This window comes from Urocitellus parryii, chromosome 10 (genome assembly GCF_045843805.1).
Source record: "Urocitellus parryii isolate mUroPar1 chromosome 10, mUroPar1.hap1, whole genome shotgun sequence".
In the NCBI taxonomy this organism is placed as follows: Eukaryota; Metazoa; Chordata; class Mammalia; order Rodentia; family Sciuridae; genus Urocitellus; species Urocitellus parryii.
The window spans coordinates 140112481-140128349 of record NC_135540.1 but is presented as its reverse complement, the minus strand read 5'-3'; the positions used below and the strand labels follow the sequence as shown (position 1 = coordinate 140128349).

General features: G+C 52.7%; 1 protein-coding gene across 2 annotated transcripts in view; it reads right to left on the bottom strand.

The window, feature by feature from the left end:
- Stk32b (serine/threonine kinase 32B) overlaps positions 1 to 15869 on the bottom strand; it is a 257345-nt gene that overhangs the window by 89752 nt on the left and 151724 nt on the right. For both annotated transcript variants that reach the window (XM_026395321.2, XM_026395322.2), the window contains exon 4: positions 2587 to 2760. In XM_026395321.2, coding sequence (XP_026251106.1) covers positions 2587 to 2760 — 174 coding nt within the window. The remainder of the gene's footprint in view (positions 1 to 2586; positions 2761 to 15869) is intronic.

The window sequence follows — 15869 nt, the reverse complement described above, 5'->3', positions numbered from 1 at the left end:
TGATAGATTTGTATGGTCCTTTCACTTTCTAATTTCAGGCTCTCTCCGTTGACAGAGAGGGCTTGACAGCCTTTGTTCTCTCCAGTCCTTGAGACACACACCCATCCTTCCCAGTCCCCTATTTTCTCAAAGGAATAGTATCGTATTTTTAGTTAGATCAATTTTCAGGTAATTATAATTAGGTATTATGTACACAGATGACCCATTTAGTGAGCTGAATGATTCGCAGAGGCAGTACAAAATCCACTGTAGAAGATTTTCATTCCCTAAGAATAGTAATTGTTTTACTTTGAATCATTGACTTTTTAAAATTAACTTTTCCCTAATTTCAACTTCAGGTTCTTTACCAGCTAAAACCTCTCCTCTGGAGGCAGCCCTCAATTCTCTACGTCCTCCCTGAAGAAGTCCCTCCTGGGGTCTTTGACCTACTCCAATCACAGCTGGCCTAGGGCAGCCCTGAGGGACAGTGGACACCCTTCCACACCCTCCCCGGGACCTCCTCGCCCCTCTTCTTTGCTGGGCTCCAGCTTTCTGGATCATTTTTCTTCTTCTTGACTGGTCCCTTCACTTTTGAGTCCCTCTCATTTTCTGGTGCTCGAGAGAAGGCGTTTGGAAAGCACGGGTCTTGGAGACCTGGAAGTCTGGAAATGCACAGCTTGGCCCTTGATTGGCACGTCTTCACCGCCTCCTGGACTCCAGGAAATGCAACCCGTCCCATCCCTCAGCCTGGAAGCTCAGCCTCTCCTCTCCGGTACTTGTCAGATCTGAGCAGTATCTTGCTGGGCTCCAGCCACAGCCCTGTGCCCTTGGGGTTCTTTGAACCTGGAGGCTCATGTATTTCATGTCTTGGGGTTTTCTTTCATGATTTCCTTAATGAGTTCTTCCTCTATGTTTTCCCTCTTTCTCATGCTGAAATTTCTGGGCTGGGCCTCTAATTTTCTCGTATTTTCTCTTTAGGGTACTTCATGGGAGAATATAGACTTTGTTTTCCAACATAGCTTCTGCTTTCACACTTATAATTTACAAGAGCTCCAATGTTCTTGTAATTTTTTAAAAAATGCCTTTTCCTGTTTGATTCTTGCAAAACCCTCTCCTATCCCTCTGAAAACACTGATCCTAGTTATTTGGACGCTTCAGAACCTCCAGGTATTCCCAGTTCTCCGGTTTGTTGGGTCTTGATGCTCAGGTCAGAGGATTCCCTGGATGTCTGATGATCCCAGACCTCACAGCCCTGGCTGGGAGCTGATAATGAGCAGGGACTTCCAGCTCCACTCCCAGGTGCCCCGGGCCACCTGTGACGTCACAGTCGCTCTCCTCTTGGCTGAGTCACATTGCCACGGAAACCCTTTGAGCTTCCTGCTGGGGATGAGGCCCATAGCCATCGCTGTCAGACCCCCGTAGGAAGGAGGAGGCGCCCTCTCGGCATCTGGCATGGACATGTTTAGGCAGTCTTGCTGTTTTTAGAGCACCCCAACCTGACTCTCCGTCACTCTCTTGAGGGGACTGGCCCTCAGCCTCCTGCCAGGGCCGCGAGGGGCAGCCATCTAGTGATGCTGTGGGGAGGGGCCGGGTGCTGGAGACCAGGGGTTCCACCAGCTCCCCGGGCCGTGGCCTGTTTCCTCCCACACCCCCCACTGCCCCCCATAGCATCTGCTGCCGATCCTGGAAACTCCGGGGGATTCTGAGGTGTTACCAGTCTTGGCTCCCCCTGAGGACAACTTAACACCCGGTTTCTGGTGTCCTGAGTCGTCTGTCGCTCTCCGTCTTCTCTCCAGGGCCCTTGTGTGTGCCATCATTTCTACTCAGTGTCCCCATCCTTAAGAATTTAAACCTCATTTATTTCTGTCATTGCATTGGGACTCTGGGAAGGAGAAAGAGTCGGGGTGTGTGTGTTTCATCTGTCTTCTTCACCCGGAAGTTCAAGTCCTTGTCCCCTGAGTCTCCCCAAATCACTCGAGTTAGGAGCAGACGGGCCCAGGGCCAGAGCCCAGCTGCACACCTGGAGCCCCGCCTGCCCACCTAGGAAACCGCTGCTTCCCAGTCTCTCCTGGAGTTCTGCATCTGCAGACAACCTGGCCTGGCTCACCTCGGCAGTGTGGTGCTGCCAGGGAGAGGCAAGGTCCCCAAGGAGGCAGCAGACACCAGCTTTCCAAGGTGAAGGGACCCTCCCCAAGCCCAGCACTGACTTCAAAGCATGGAGAGGAAGAAGGCAGAACCCCTCCTGCTCCCAACTCAGGAGAATAATGCCACAGTGACCCGCCAGCCTGGGAAGGAGGGACAGCACCTCCCGTTCTCCCCAAGACACCCTGGAGCAGAGAAGCTGAGGCCAACCAACCACGCACCCCCGTGCCCTTCCAGCAGTGGGCACGGGGCAGTTGTGTAGGCGGCAGGCAGGGTCCACCTCGCCCGGGCAGTAGGGTGGGCTGCCGTCTGTAGAGAATGCGCAGCTCTGATCAAGCCGCGGTGCTTTCTCTCCTCCCCAGCCGCAGCCACTTCTAACTCAAGTGAGGGTAGAGCCCACCCACGGTTCCTGCAGACCGCGACCCCTCCCGAGATCCAGCCCAGACTCCCACCAGCAGCGGTCACCTGTGGATGATGTGGTGCCTCTGCAGGTACTCCAGGGCCAGGGCCAGCTCACAGATGTAGAGCTTCACAGTCCCCTCGGTGAAGTGCACGCTCTGCTGCAGGTGGTAGCGCAGGTCCCCCCCCAGCAGCAGGTCCACCACCATGAACATGTCCTCCTCGTCCTGGAAGGAGTACCTAGGGGCACAGAGGGACAGAGAGAGTCAGGGCGGAGGCACCACCAACGTCCCCAAGACCAGTGCCCCCATCTTACGGAAGAGTAAACTGAGGCCCAAGAAGAGGCGCTGCCGGGAAGCGGCAAAGGCTCTGGGTCCCCAGGCGCTGCCTCACTGCTGGGCCTCGCTTCTTGCATGGCCAAGGTGATGGCCAGCCTTGGTGCCCAGGTGCTGGGGGACAGTCTGTGCTTCCACCAGCCCTGGATCCAACACAGTCTCCTGTCTTTCTGCCGCTTTCGTTGGCCGCTTTAGGTCCATGTGGCTGCAGCTTGGATCTGAATGCTCCCCAAGGCCCTGGTTTGAAGGCCTGGTCACCAGCTATGGCACGATGGGGGGGACTTGGGGGAGGTGGGGCCTAGGGGAAGGAAGTCAGGTCCCTGGCAGTACGCCCTTGAAGTGGAAGCTGGGACCCTACCTTCCTCCCTCTGCTTTCTGGCCACATGCTCCCACCATAATGTTCTGCGATGTCACAGGCCCAAAGCAACAGGCCAAGTGACCATGACTGAACCCTCTGAAACTGTGACCTGCCGCAGTCTGGCTGGGCACAAAATCACGAGCCACTCAAACAGGAACAAACTTTATTTTGAAACTCCTGCCGATACCCTGTATGCTCCCGGGAAACATGCCGACCCACCACGCACGGCGTTCTCCCGGACACACAAACAGACCCCCGACTCCAGACAATCACTGGGTCAGGACCTTTCCATTGTCCTGTTAGAATATCCTTCCAAAGTACCTTAGGCTTATGTACATTTTTTGGATACATATGTCTTTCCGCAGCACTAAGCCCTGATGAATCCAAATTTAAAAAGTTTAGAGTAAAAAGTGTTATTTTAAGTTTATCTTTGGGGGATATATACCCCTTTCCAGTGACCCAAATAACCTTTCCTCTTTTGAAGTTGATTGTCTCAGGTACTTTGTGCCAGTAGGGGAAACGTATTGTCAGGATGTCTTTTCTGTTCTTTGAAGACGCTTCCCTCTCCCCCCAAGCCCCACATTCCCCGTGTGTGCTGCTGCGTCCTACACAGAGCTTGGTTTTGGAACCCTTGAATGCTGTGATGCTCTGGGACACCCCAGAACAAAAGGAACTGGCAGGGTTTACTTTATGGCCTTAGAAACTGACTAGTCAAACCCAGCCCCAGAAGTCCCACACTGCAACTGGGAGCCAGCGGGAGAGGAGACCCGCGGGCCTGACGCACCCCGACTGCTGTTCAAACTGTTCAGGATCAAGGCAAGAAGGGGAGATGTTCACTGTGCCCCACAATCGTGAATCTCCCAGCTGTGTACCTTGTCTCAGGCATGGGGCTGTGTGCTGGGGATGCTTCCCTGTAGGAAGGCACGGTCCCTGGGTGAGGGGGCATGGCTGACTCTCACTGACGGAGCAGGGACGGTGCCATGGAGAGGAGGAGAGGAGGAGTCAGCTCTCCTGCAGGTGGGTGTGGGTTGGAGGGAACAGGAGGTCAGGAAAACACGGCAGGACTGACCAGAGGGACAGCCTGAGCCAAGGCCAAGAGGCTGGTTCAGGGACCATTATTCACACACTGAGCCACAGCCATGAGCCACTTGGAGTCACCACATGGTCACAGCCAGGCCAGGTAAAGTGGGGTACAGGCCTCACTATTCATAGAGGAGAGATGGGAGGAGTCGTGGAGGACGCATGGTTAGTCTCCTCCTGGGCTGTGGGGGTCGAGGACAGGCCAACAAAACGCAGGCCGATGCTGCCATTCTCGGGCTGCTCCATGCAATGGCACCATGAGCCTTGGGAGGGGTGTGTCCAAGGTGTCCCCAATATTTGCCTGTCTCTGGGTCTGAAGATACCATTTCTAGAAGCTTCAGTGAGAAAAGGTTGCTTTGTACAGAAAACTTTAGTTTTAAATTCTATTTTATGTGATTTTAAGGTTTATGACATCAAGAAGTTTAAAACATTCAGAAAAGTGATTCTATCGGTCCTGCGTCTTGGATCTATTTGCCTGCACAGGGCCAACATCACTCATTCGTTCAACAATGGTTTCCTGAGGGCCCGGCTGGCCAGGTTCCCTGCGAGGCCCGAGGGGAGGGAGTGACGCAGGAAGGGACTGGCAGGCAGGTCCTTCTCTCTTTGAGCTTAGATGCTTGAGGGGGAAACAGGGGAGCAGCCTCTCAGGGAGTAAGCTCAGAGAGTGACAAGGACCACGAGGAAATGAGGTGACCAGGTGGGCTACCTTAGGAAGGGGGTCTGGGAGGCTCTGAGGATTGGAGCAGGGCTGGACACATGGACAGGAGCAGCAGCAGGGCGGGTGGGACACTGAGCTGAGGAACAGTGAGTCCAAGGCTCTGAGACAGGACAAAGCCCAGGGAGGGACCCGAGTGAGAAGCCAGCATGGCCACAGAGAGCCAGAGGCACAGCCCAGGCCTTGGGACCTCTGGGGCCCAGCCCTCTGGCTTGAATGTCCCGACCAAAGCTCCTGTTGGAAACCCACCCCACTGGGGGGCTTGGACAGGTGACCGTCAGGAGGGGACTGGTGCCATGGGTTAGAGGGTCAGCGGACTGCAGGGCTGTGGGAGTGGCCTGGTGGTGGAGGCTCCTCGGACAGGGGGCCGGCTCTCCATGAGCTGCCTCCTGCTGTCATGACCCAGCAGGAAGACCCCGCCAGGTGCCAAGTCGATGGCAGCCACATGCTCTGGGCTTACAGAACGGGGAGCTGAATAAACTGAATTTGGGTGGTGAGTTTCCCAGTTGGTGGTTTTCAGTTATAGCAACAGAAAATAGACTGACATGGAGGGAAGGACTGGATCCCATTCCAGGAAGATGGAAAGTCACCTGGGAGGTGAGGCGAGGGGGTCACCCTGCCCGCTTCCTCCCTACGCAGCTCTCTCTGGCACAGGGCGGAGGATGGATGAGAGGGGCATCGGGGCAAGTCAGCAGGGCTCCCCACAGGACTGGCTGTGGTGGCCTAGGCCCTGTGGAGATTGCTGTGCTGAGCGCCCAGGACCCCAGGAGCGTCTGGGGAACAGCACCGTGGCTGCTGCCCACCTAGGGACAGCTCTGGTCCCCCTGTTTCAGCCTCACTTTGGAGTTGGGGAACAGCCACCTGCTTTGGCAGGAGACAGGTGGTCCAGGACCCTCTGAGGCCACCAGCTAGGGTTTGCATCTGTTTCAGGACATGCTCTGCCAGGTGATCTCTGCTCCCATGGATACACCGCAGGCGTAGCGGACTGTTCACAAGAAATGTTAAAATAAGGCTGGCCTGGGACCTCAGGCTGGGGACACGGGCCTTTTCCAGATGCAGCTGCTCCGAATTCACCCTTTGGATAATGAATGTAGCCCCAGCAAGACCAAGAGGGAGAGCCCAAGGAAGGGGCTCCCCACACACTGGAGCCTGGGAGGGAGGGCACCAGTCGACGCCCTGGTGGCTGGGAGGAGAAACATCTGTAATCTTGTTTTTCAACGTTGTTTTACTCACCTGGGAGCCTTTTCTTTTCCACAAAATAATTAAAAATAGATGTTCCTAGTTTATTTAAAATCTCTGCTTGATTTTTGTTAGAATAATATTGGATTTACAGATGAAAGAGAATTAACATGTTTACAGTGTTGAATACTTTTTTTTAACCATGAACATGGGATATCTGTCTTATGTCTATCAATAAAGTTACAATTGTCTACCTGAAGGTCCGGTATATATATTTTTTATCCCAAGATTTAAAGGCAGTTTTATTGCTATTATGAATATAATCTTTTCTTTTTTTTTTTTTTAGTTTTCGGTGGACACACATCTCCATTTATTTTTATGTGGTGCTGAGGATCGAACCCAGCGCCCTGCGCATGCCAGGTGAGCACGTTACCGCTTGAGCCACATCCTCAGCCCATGAATATAATTTTTTTTTTTCTTTTCAGTTGTCTAACTGGCCATTGGGGAGGTAGGAGCGTACTCTGACATCACATATGTTATCTTGTATCCAGACTCCTGTATCCATCTCTCAGTTTTAACCCTTTTTCCACCGATGCTCCATGTTTATTTGCCACATAAAGATGACTGCCCTGTTTATATTAGTCCAGCCCTTATTATGCCTTATATTTCCTTTTCTTTCTTATTTCACTAGCCTGGGGCCTCCAGTGAAATGTTGGGTATAAGACAGGACTGTGGGTACTTTCATCCACACTGAACTTGAATGAAGCATTTCATCATTAACTAAATGCTTTGCTATATGGATTTACATCATTCATCTACATAGGAAAGTTCTTTCTATAAGGCTAAGAATTTTTATCTTGAGCGGATGAAGATTTTTTAAATGATAAACTGTCTTTGTGTTTCTAACTAAACCCGACCTCTTGATAAACACATGTGGGCACGTGCACACCTTTCACTGAATCAAGATGCCGTTATTTCACTTAGGACTTTCACATCTCGTGCTCCAATTCACCCAGCCCTTATTTTTGACTTGAGCTATTTGACATTGTGCTTCTGTCACCTGGATCTTGCCTTTGTTTGTTTTCTTTAGCTATAATAAATACCCGAGGCTGCGTAATTCCTAAAGAATAGAGGTTTATTTAGCTCATAACTGAAGGCTGGGAAATCGTCTGCACGGTGCCGGTATCTGTGCAGAAGCGGGTTGGGCTTCTTGCTGCACCCCAGCCTGGAGCTGGGCCTCCCAGGGCAGGGAGGGCAAGTTGCCAGCTCAGGTCTCTCTTCCTGGTCTCATAAAGCCACTAATGCCATCAAGCCCCACCCCATGACCTCACCCAAGCTAATCACATCCTCAAAGCCCCACTGCCAAATACCAGCACCACATGACTTTGGAGACTAAGTTTCTAAGACACGAATTTCAGGGTCACAGTTAGATCACGCAGAACTGGAAGAGTCGTTGGATGCATCTGCTAAGCATGGAAGGGTTCAGGATTCAAATGCAACACGCCTCCCAGATGCTCAATTTGTATTCAATAACTGACGGGCTATGAAACATTGCTTTAATAACGGCGTGCTCTGGACTTGTGATTCGCAGCAGAACTGTCAGAGGGCCTCTCATTCAAAATTCCATCAGATGGCTTTGGAGGAACAACATGAATTTTCACAAGGAAACTTGCAGACTGGAATGAATTCTAACGAGGAAGACCAAATGTAAAAAGAACAATCATTTAAGGAATAATTCAAGTTGTGGCTTTTCTTGCTATAGATCCATATTTTGCCCTGGCCACAGACCCGATGTTCCCGAGGAGACTCGATATGATTCCTCGAGAACAGAGAATGACCTCTCACTGACTGCTCTGTGGCTTCCAGCCGTTCTGCTCTCTGCCATTGTCCTTTATGCTGCTGCTTGAGCTACAATCATAATTATATCCTCGTAACAGCGCCGCACATTGTCATGGACATCTGGAGTCGGCAGATGAGAGCAGTACAGCTGACTGCGGAGAAGTGTGGGTAGGAGGCTTTCCTTGCTGGGCCGAGAGGGCACGCCCTGGCCTGGCTGTTGCAATGTGCCAGCGTCCAGAATGCAATGTCTACCCTTTTATTTTTTATAAAATCATCAATTAACTATCTTGATCCAAACAGGATTCAAGTGACTTCATGAAACTCATAACATGATAAAATTAAAAATGTGAGCCAATGATTAGGTTAAAGAATAAAGTAAATCCAAGAAAATCAGGCAAAAGAGCCCCCAACTTATGCCCAAAGATCCTGTCTGCTTGCCTGAAATGGGCCACGAATGTGTCTTTAACCTTCCCAGAATCCAGTGCAAAGGGAGAAATATGATTAGTTTCATGATTCAAGGAAGATGCGAAAAAATCATTTAGGAAAAGCATGATTTTTAAAGATTGACACAATTATAGATATTCATGGGCACACTGATTTCCAACACGTACCCACAGTATGCAGAGATCAGATCAGGGTATTCGGCACACCGTCCACCTGGTTCAGTCATCATTTCTTCTTGTTGGGAATATTGAAATTCTCTCTTCTAGTTATTTTCAAATATACAGTGAGAAGCACGTTTTTCCTACCACTGAAACCAAAGGGAAAATTTCCCCACTGAATTCTTATAAAGATGGTGTCCCATGATGTGATCATGTGGGAAAGATTGTCTTCGCAACCCTAAAGTCTTAACACAACTTTTTAACAGGGTGACATCAGGGCAAGTCTCAAGTTACATCCAAATACCCAGAGCGACATGTGAGAGCCAAGTGTGGTCAGTTGGAAAAATCATACTAAGTATCGTTGCCAAAGGGGATGTGGGTCTTAGGTACAGCAAGACCCGCTCACTGCAAAACACAACCAAAGCCACCCACCGGGTGCTTGATCGTGGGACTGGAACACCGAGGCCATCCGACAGGGACACGCAGGCTCCTCTGACCTATTTATTGTGTTTACGTTGTAGTCTAAGAAACTGGGTTGAGAAATCCAGGCTGACGGTGATCCCTGTCACTTCCCACTCTAGAGGGTCAGGAGCCACTCTGGGTCAGTGCCTCCATGGAGAAGGAGTGGCTTGCAGAGCAGGAGGCTGGAGCTGACTGAAGGTGCTCACGTCCCGAGTGGGGAGTGGGCAGGAAGCAGATGCAGGCTCATCTCCTGGACTGGGGGGGGGATGGGCCGTGTGGCGAGGGGAGGCCCAGGGAGGGCAGAAAGGGCGTGAAGTGCTGCTGGAGAGGGGTGTCAGAGCAGGGGGGGCTGGGGAAAGCTGGGTGACACCGGCGAGTCCCTCGGCTTCTCTGAATCTCACTGGTCACCTGTACAAACGGAGCTGATGGTACTTCCACCCAAGTGCAGAAAGCTTATCTCCAGCGTCAGGAGCCCAGAGCCTGGAGCCTCACTAGATGGCACCCAAAAGCCCTCAGTTCTGTGCTCATGCACAGGAGCATGGACCTGTGGCCCTTCTCACGATTTCCTGGCCCATTCTTTTATCCTAAGATGCCCGTCATAAAGGAAGGCGAGTTTCAAGTTTCCTGTGGAACTCAGCCCAAGAGAGAGGACTGGCCCCTGATGCTACGCAGACAGAGGTGGCCGCTCTGCTCTGCCTTGTTCCTGACCTGTGCACCGAGGGGGGTAGGAGCTGCTCACAGTCCATTGTCCTGGTGAAAGCACATATCTCCCCTTTTGTCCCACATTTTCCCTCCCGATCTCTTCGAGGGTCCTTTTCTTCCTGATCCAGGTTTGATAAGCCCCTTACCACCTGCAGAGCCTTTAGAAGCCCAGGGGGTATAAATTAAAATCAATGCAATCTCTACACCCCAGAGCAGCGCTCTGCACTCACACCAGTCAGCCCTGAGGCCCGCAGAGCTCCTGGGTGGCAGGAGGGGGTCAGGCTTTGCAGCTGGCCTCTGCCTCATCATGCTCCTGCTCCTGCTCCAAACTGTCCTGAAGGGCTGGACTGCATGAGCGTCCCCGAGCTGTCACCTGGACCTGCGGGAGGCAGATGGCAGCTTACCCGCTGCCTGGACTTCCTGGGAGGGAGCAGGAGATAAGAACCAGCCTGCTGGGAAGAACAGTGAGAGCCGTCTCGTTGAGAGCTGCAGGACCTTGGTGGCTCAAGTCAAGTTCAAAAGAAGATGAAGACGAGCTTACTGTGAAGGCTATTCAAGACTCACATGTATCAAGCATGATCCAGGTTTGATAAGCCCCTTACCACTTGCACGGTGTGAGCTGGTGGGAGTCTGGCAGCCGGGCTGGACTTCTGCAGCACACACGGCTATTTTTAGCCCCCGTCCTGCTCAGTGTTGAATCTCTGGGAATCGCTGGAGGTGAGCCTGGTGAAGGGGCCTTCCCCTTCATCTGCACCCAGGAGCTTGGACAGGAATCAGGTGGTCTGTGGAGACGTTTGGCTCTTTGCTTCTGTGGGTGCCACAAGGTCAGGGCCCAGGAGGTGAGCATCGCAGACCCGTGGCCTGTCCTGACGGCTTGGGTTTTCCCACTGGCCATCTGTCTTTATCAACTTTATCACTGTGACCAAGAGACCTGACAAGAACAACTTACAGGAGGGAAAGTTCCCTTTGGCTCACACTTTCAGAGATTTCAGTCCACGGTCCACCGACTCCACAGCTCTGGGCCCAAGCTGAGGTAGGACACCATGGCGGATGGGTGTGGCAGAGGAAAGCAGCTCAGGTCATGGCGACCAGCAAGTAGAGAGAGCACCACTCACCAGGGCCAGAAATATATACTCCAAAGGCACACCCCAGTGACCCACCTCCTCCAACCACACCCTACCTGACTACAGTCACCTCCAACCACACCCAGATAATCCATGTCAGTGGATTAATCCACCGTTAGTTTGCACCTCTCGTCATCTAATCATTCCACCTCTGAAAATTCCTGCATCGTCTCACACGTGACCTCTTGGGGGACACTCATATCTAAACCACAACACCAACCCCTGGAGCCATCTCTGGGCACTCAGTGACTCTTGCCTCAGGGAGAAAGAGTGGAGAGAGATTTGTTTCCCACGGTCGAGTGACATTCCACTGCTAGAAGCCTAAGAAGGTCCAGGATTCTGTGCGGAGCCTTTCCGTTGGCACCTCCTCTGCTATGAACAAACTCGGGCTGTGGAGGGCACCTCCGTTTGCGGCAGGCCTGGGCAAGGTGGGATGGGGATCCTGTCCTCACCAAGTAAGGGGCGAGCTGCCCTGCATGCCCCCTGAGGTACCAGCTCTCCCATGGGTTCCGGGTGGTCGTGTGTGGGGTCAGCATGGCCGACCTGTGGTTGCTGATAGAGAAAGGGATCGTCAGGAGTCTGAGGGCACCCGCTCCCCTTCCTGAGTCTGGAAACAGGACACCCTCCCATGTAGCACTTCTCGGTGCTGACCCGAGCTCGTCCGTGGTCTCTGGCTGTTGATGACCTGGTCGGGAGGCGTCTGGTGAGCCCCCTCTGGGAACCCTCTACCTGGAGCTCGTCTTTCCCAGGTCTGGGGTCTTCTTGCCATTGCTTAAACACCTTCCTGGGCCCGTGCTCTTCCTCTCCGTGGATTCCCATGAGGCGAAGGTGGCTCCCTGGTGCTGCCCAGAACGTCCCGAGCCCTCTTCCTTCCTTGCCCTGTGGGCCCCTCTAAGGGACAAGTACACAGTGGGATGACATTCAGCCTTCACAGGGGAGGCACTCTGTCATCTGCAAGGACGTGGATGAACCTGATGACATCATGCTAAATGGCATAAGGCAGGGCCCGAGTGCGAGATCTGACACACGAGCACACAGGGTGAGCAAGAGGGTGGAGCCACGGGGTGGGGTGGGGCTGTGACCAAAACGTAGGAAATGTCACGTAGACCCGAGGAACAGGTCCTGAGATCTGTGGCATAGCAGGGTCTATAGCCCATGAGGATGGTCATACATTTCAAAATAAAAGACACCCTTTAAATGTCTCACCATACAAACTGATACGTGAGGCGATGGACGTGTTAGTAGGTTTAATAATTCCTCCTTGCAGACATATATCGAAACATGATATTGGACCTCAGGACTGTATGCAGATATTTGTTCATCAAAAATGATATTAATAGAAACAACCACTCTGGAAGATGGAGATTCCTCCCAAGAGGAGGATGGAACCACCCTAGGCCCTGGCTGTCCCACTCCTTGGTATTTATCCCAAAGATCTGAAATCAGCCTCCTGTTGTGAAACTCGCACACCCGCGTTGACTGCAGCGCAGCCCACGAGAGCCAAGATATGGAGCCTCCCAGGTGCCCATCCACGGACGAGGGGGCAAGACAGTGTGGCGTATTGTCTAGTGGAGTCTGACTCAGTCACAGGCACCAGATCAAGCCGTTTGTCGGGAAGTGGACGGAACGGGAGAGCATCACGGTAAGTGAAATGAGCCAGATTCGGAAAGACGGGGCGAATGTTTATAGTCCTCCTGTGGAAGCTAGAGAGGGAAAGAAAAGGGAAGATCCGTGGAGTAGAAGTGAGGGATCAAGAGGGAAGGGGGAGGGAGGTAGGAGTGGGGGACAGGGGACGTAGTGGAGCAGACTGTACTAGGTACCTGTGTGGAGGTACCTCCACGCATCCATATAGAACTCTAACGCACCAGTTAAAGTAGATAAATAAAAGATGATAGAGCAGAGGAAGAAAATCAGGGGAGGAGGAAGGGGGAGAAGGGGGTTGTGCTGAGGATTGACTTGGAGAAAACTTTGTCATAGGCATTTATGAATATGTCAAAAGGAGCTCTACCATGATGCATAAGTAACTGTAATGTAATAAAATAAATGAGTAAATTTAAATAAAAATAATTCACACAAGAACAGAAAAAAATGTATAACATGTGTAAAAGCCCTGCCTGGCTTAAGAGGACAGGCCACGTCACAATCCTCAGAAAACTGCCTGTTATCTGTCTGCAGGAGAAATGCAGGCCCAAGGTAATGTCCGCGGGAGAACCCAGGGCTTTGTGACTGGATCCTGACACTCAGGGAGGTAAGGATGGTTCCTCCTAACAGTGAAACCCGTAAGAATCTGTGGTTAAGAATCCAGCTAGCACTGGTCAGCGCGGGCACGGTGACCTGGCATTGCCATGGCAGTGGGGACTAAGAGTCAGCGGTTACCCTGCCGTCCATCGAAAGTCAAGAGGTGAACCTGAGCGGGACTCTCTGGAAAGGTCTCTGGGATCCCCAATGAAACGTGAGTGCCGGAGAGGCACGTGGTCCCTCTCCTCTCTGAGAGGACCCACTCTCTCCCTGGAGAGTGACCCTTTTGCTTTTCCTGTCCCTTCAATAAACTCACTCCTGTTAGTCTGAGCGACAGGTCTGGCATCTTTCTGATTTGATCACGAGAATCGGGGTTTGAAGAGGGGGTCTTCGCGCTGCCTCAAGTTCTCAGAGGGCCCCAGCTCCGTCACACAGCCACTACACAACTTAAGAGGTGGAACCTGTCCCGTAGCCCCCCAGCCCCTCTGGTGGCCCCCTGCCTCATCCTTCTCTCCTCCATGTCCCAGATGGAGATGCTCTTCTGAAATTTAGATCTACCCCTGTATTGCTTTTTTATAGCATTATACACATTGTGCCTATGTATATAGTGTGCGGTTGGGTTCAGCATGTTTTTAGATTTACATCATGGTATGATTGTCCTGTAGTGCTCCAGTCTATACATGATGATAGCTGAAATGTTGATCATAATTATAATAACTGTGATAATATAAGCAATACAGCTGCAGGCTCCAGTGCTTATGAGGAATAGTTCTGGGTTTTCCACTTCACGTGTGTGTGTGTGTGTGTGTGTGTCCTCACCAGAGCCCATCAGAGACCTCCCTGTGGCCTCCGTGCTGATGATCAGGTGTGGTTCCCAGCAGAGCTCACCCCTGTCTGCCTGGGTCCACGGCCGCCCCTCTTGGCCCACCTCGCAGCATGAAGGCACCAGCCTGGGGAGGTGCCTGCTGCACGCTCTGCTCTCCAGGCCTCCTCCTTCCTACACAGGAAGGTTCTCCTTTCTTTTGAGCTCAGTTCTGCACTGAAAGTCACTTCTTTGTAGGATGTATTTTCCAGCCTCTCCTGGGGTTTTTGCTCAGAGACTGTTCACGTCCTGGTGGCCTCACCTTGCTGGGTGGACAGGGAAACTCCCATCCCTGACTCACTCCCCAGGGGCCCTGATGTAGCTACAGGACTCCCTGTCAGTGACCAGCAGTGACAGGTCCTGCACAGTGGCTTCTCCATCAGTCCCTCACTGAGGGCAGACAGGCAGGCAGCCGAGGTAGACACCACGCCCAGCATCCAAATCAGCCCCACCCTGGGTCACCACTCATCTCTTCATTCAGTTAACAAACCCCTGCTGAGCGGCAGGAGAGCTGGAGTTGGCTCTCCCAGCTCCAGTGTGGCCAGAAATGTTGTTACTGATGGCCCAGGAAGTGCCCCAGAGGGCCCCATCACAGGCTGTCAGCACCGGGTCATTTAAAAAACCTGAAACTGGCAATGCAACCCTTCCACACGTGAAAGAAGACATGAAAGGCTGGTGAACGCTCTCAAACAACCTGGCAACTTGAACACCACCAAGACCAGGTAGGGGTGAGCAGAGAGGTCACCCTGAGGGGCAGTTCCTACACCATCTTCTAATGTGGGGGGAAACACATCCTTCTGATTCCCACATCACAGCCAGGTTGGCAGGTGAGGACGTTTCCACCCACAGGTCACGGACGGAGACGGTGAGTCCAAGAGACCCAGAACCTGGCTCTTCAAGTCCTCACCGCCTGTCCCAGGGCATCCGTGGAGACCCCTCAGGACCTCGACTGTCTCACTGGTGTCCCAGCACTGCTTAGGCGACTTCAGAATGCACTGGCTGCATAAAACACCTCCAGATATATTTTTTTTTTTTTGGTTTTGTTTTGTCTGTAAATGACCTTCTGTCTCACTGTCCTTCCACTGTCTTTTACTGAAAATGTAAGTGAGACCACACACTCCTGCAGATGGTTCCCGTGGCGTGGGCTCTGCGAAGCCTGCCCTAGAACAGGCCAGGGCCTCCCCGCGCCCTCCAGCCCAAGGTTCCTAGACACTGAACAACACCTCCCGCATGGCTCCCAGGTGCCCTGTGTTCACTACAAGGGTTTGGAGCTGGGAGGACTAACTCCAGGAGATGGAGGCTCCTCGGGAGACGCCCCGTCTGCTCCAGGGTGGGCACCACAGGGGGATCCAGGCCCAGGATCAGCAATATAGCAGGTACTCAAAGAGGGTCCTGGATCTGGGTGACCTGGGAGGAAACATGGAGCCTGCAGACAACCTGGTGTGGAGGGAAAACAGGGCTGGGCCTCTGGACGGAGCCGGGTGGAGAGCAGGGCACTGGCCAGGGACGGCTCTCTGGGCAGGTGCTCCGGGTGTCCCAGGGGCATTTCCCTTCCAGGTCCCATGGTCATTGTGAAGTCCTAACACACCAGCAGTGTTAGGAGGAGTAGGCCAGGGAGGCCTGAGCAGGAAGGCTGTGTAGTAAGTCGTGGCTCAGACCCGACCAGGACTCCACTGATGTCGGAAGAACTGACAGCAATGCCCGAAGACCCCCGTGTGGCCAGTCCTTCAGCTTGCCTCTCGGCAGGGACGCTGAGTGTGACGACCCTTCTGCATGGGTGCCTCGTAATGTGACAGAGACCCCGGGAGAGCACAGTCTGTCTCCAGGCTGTGGCTCTGGGGCCGTGAGGAGGG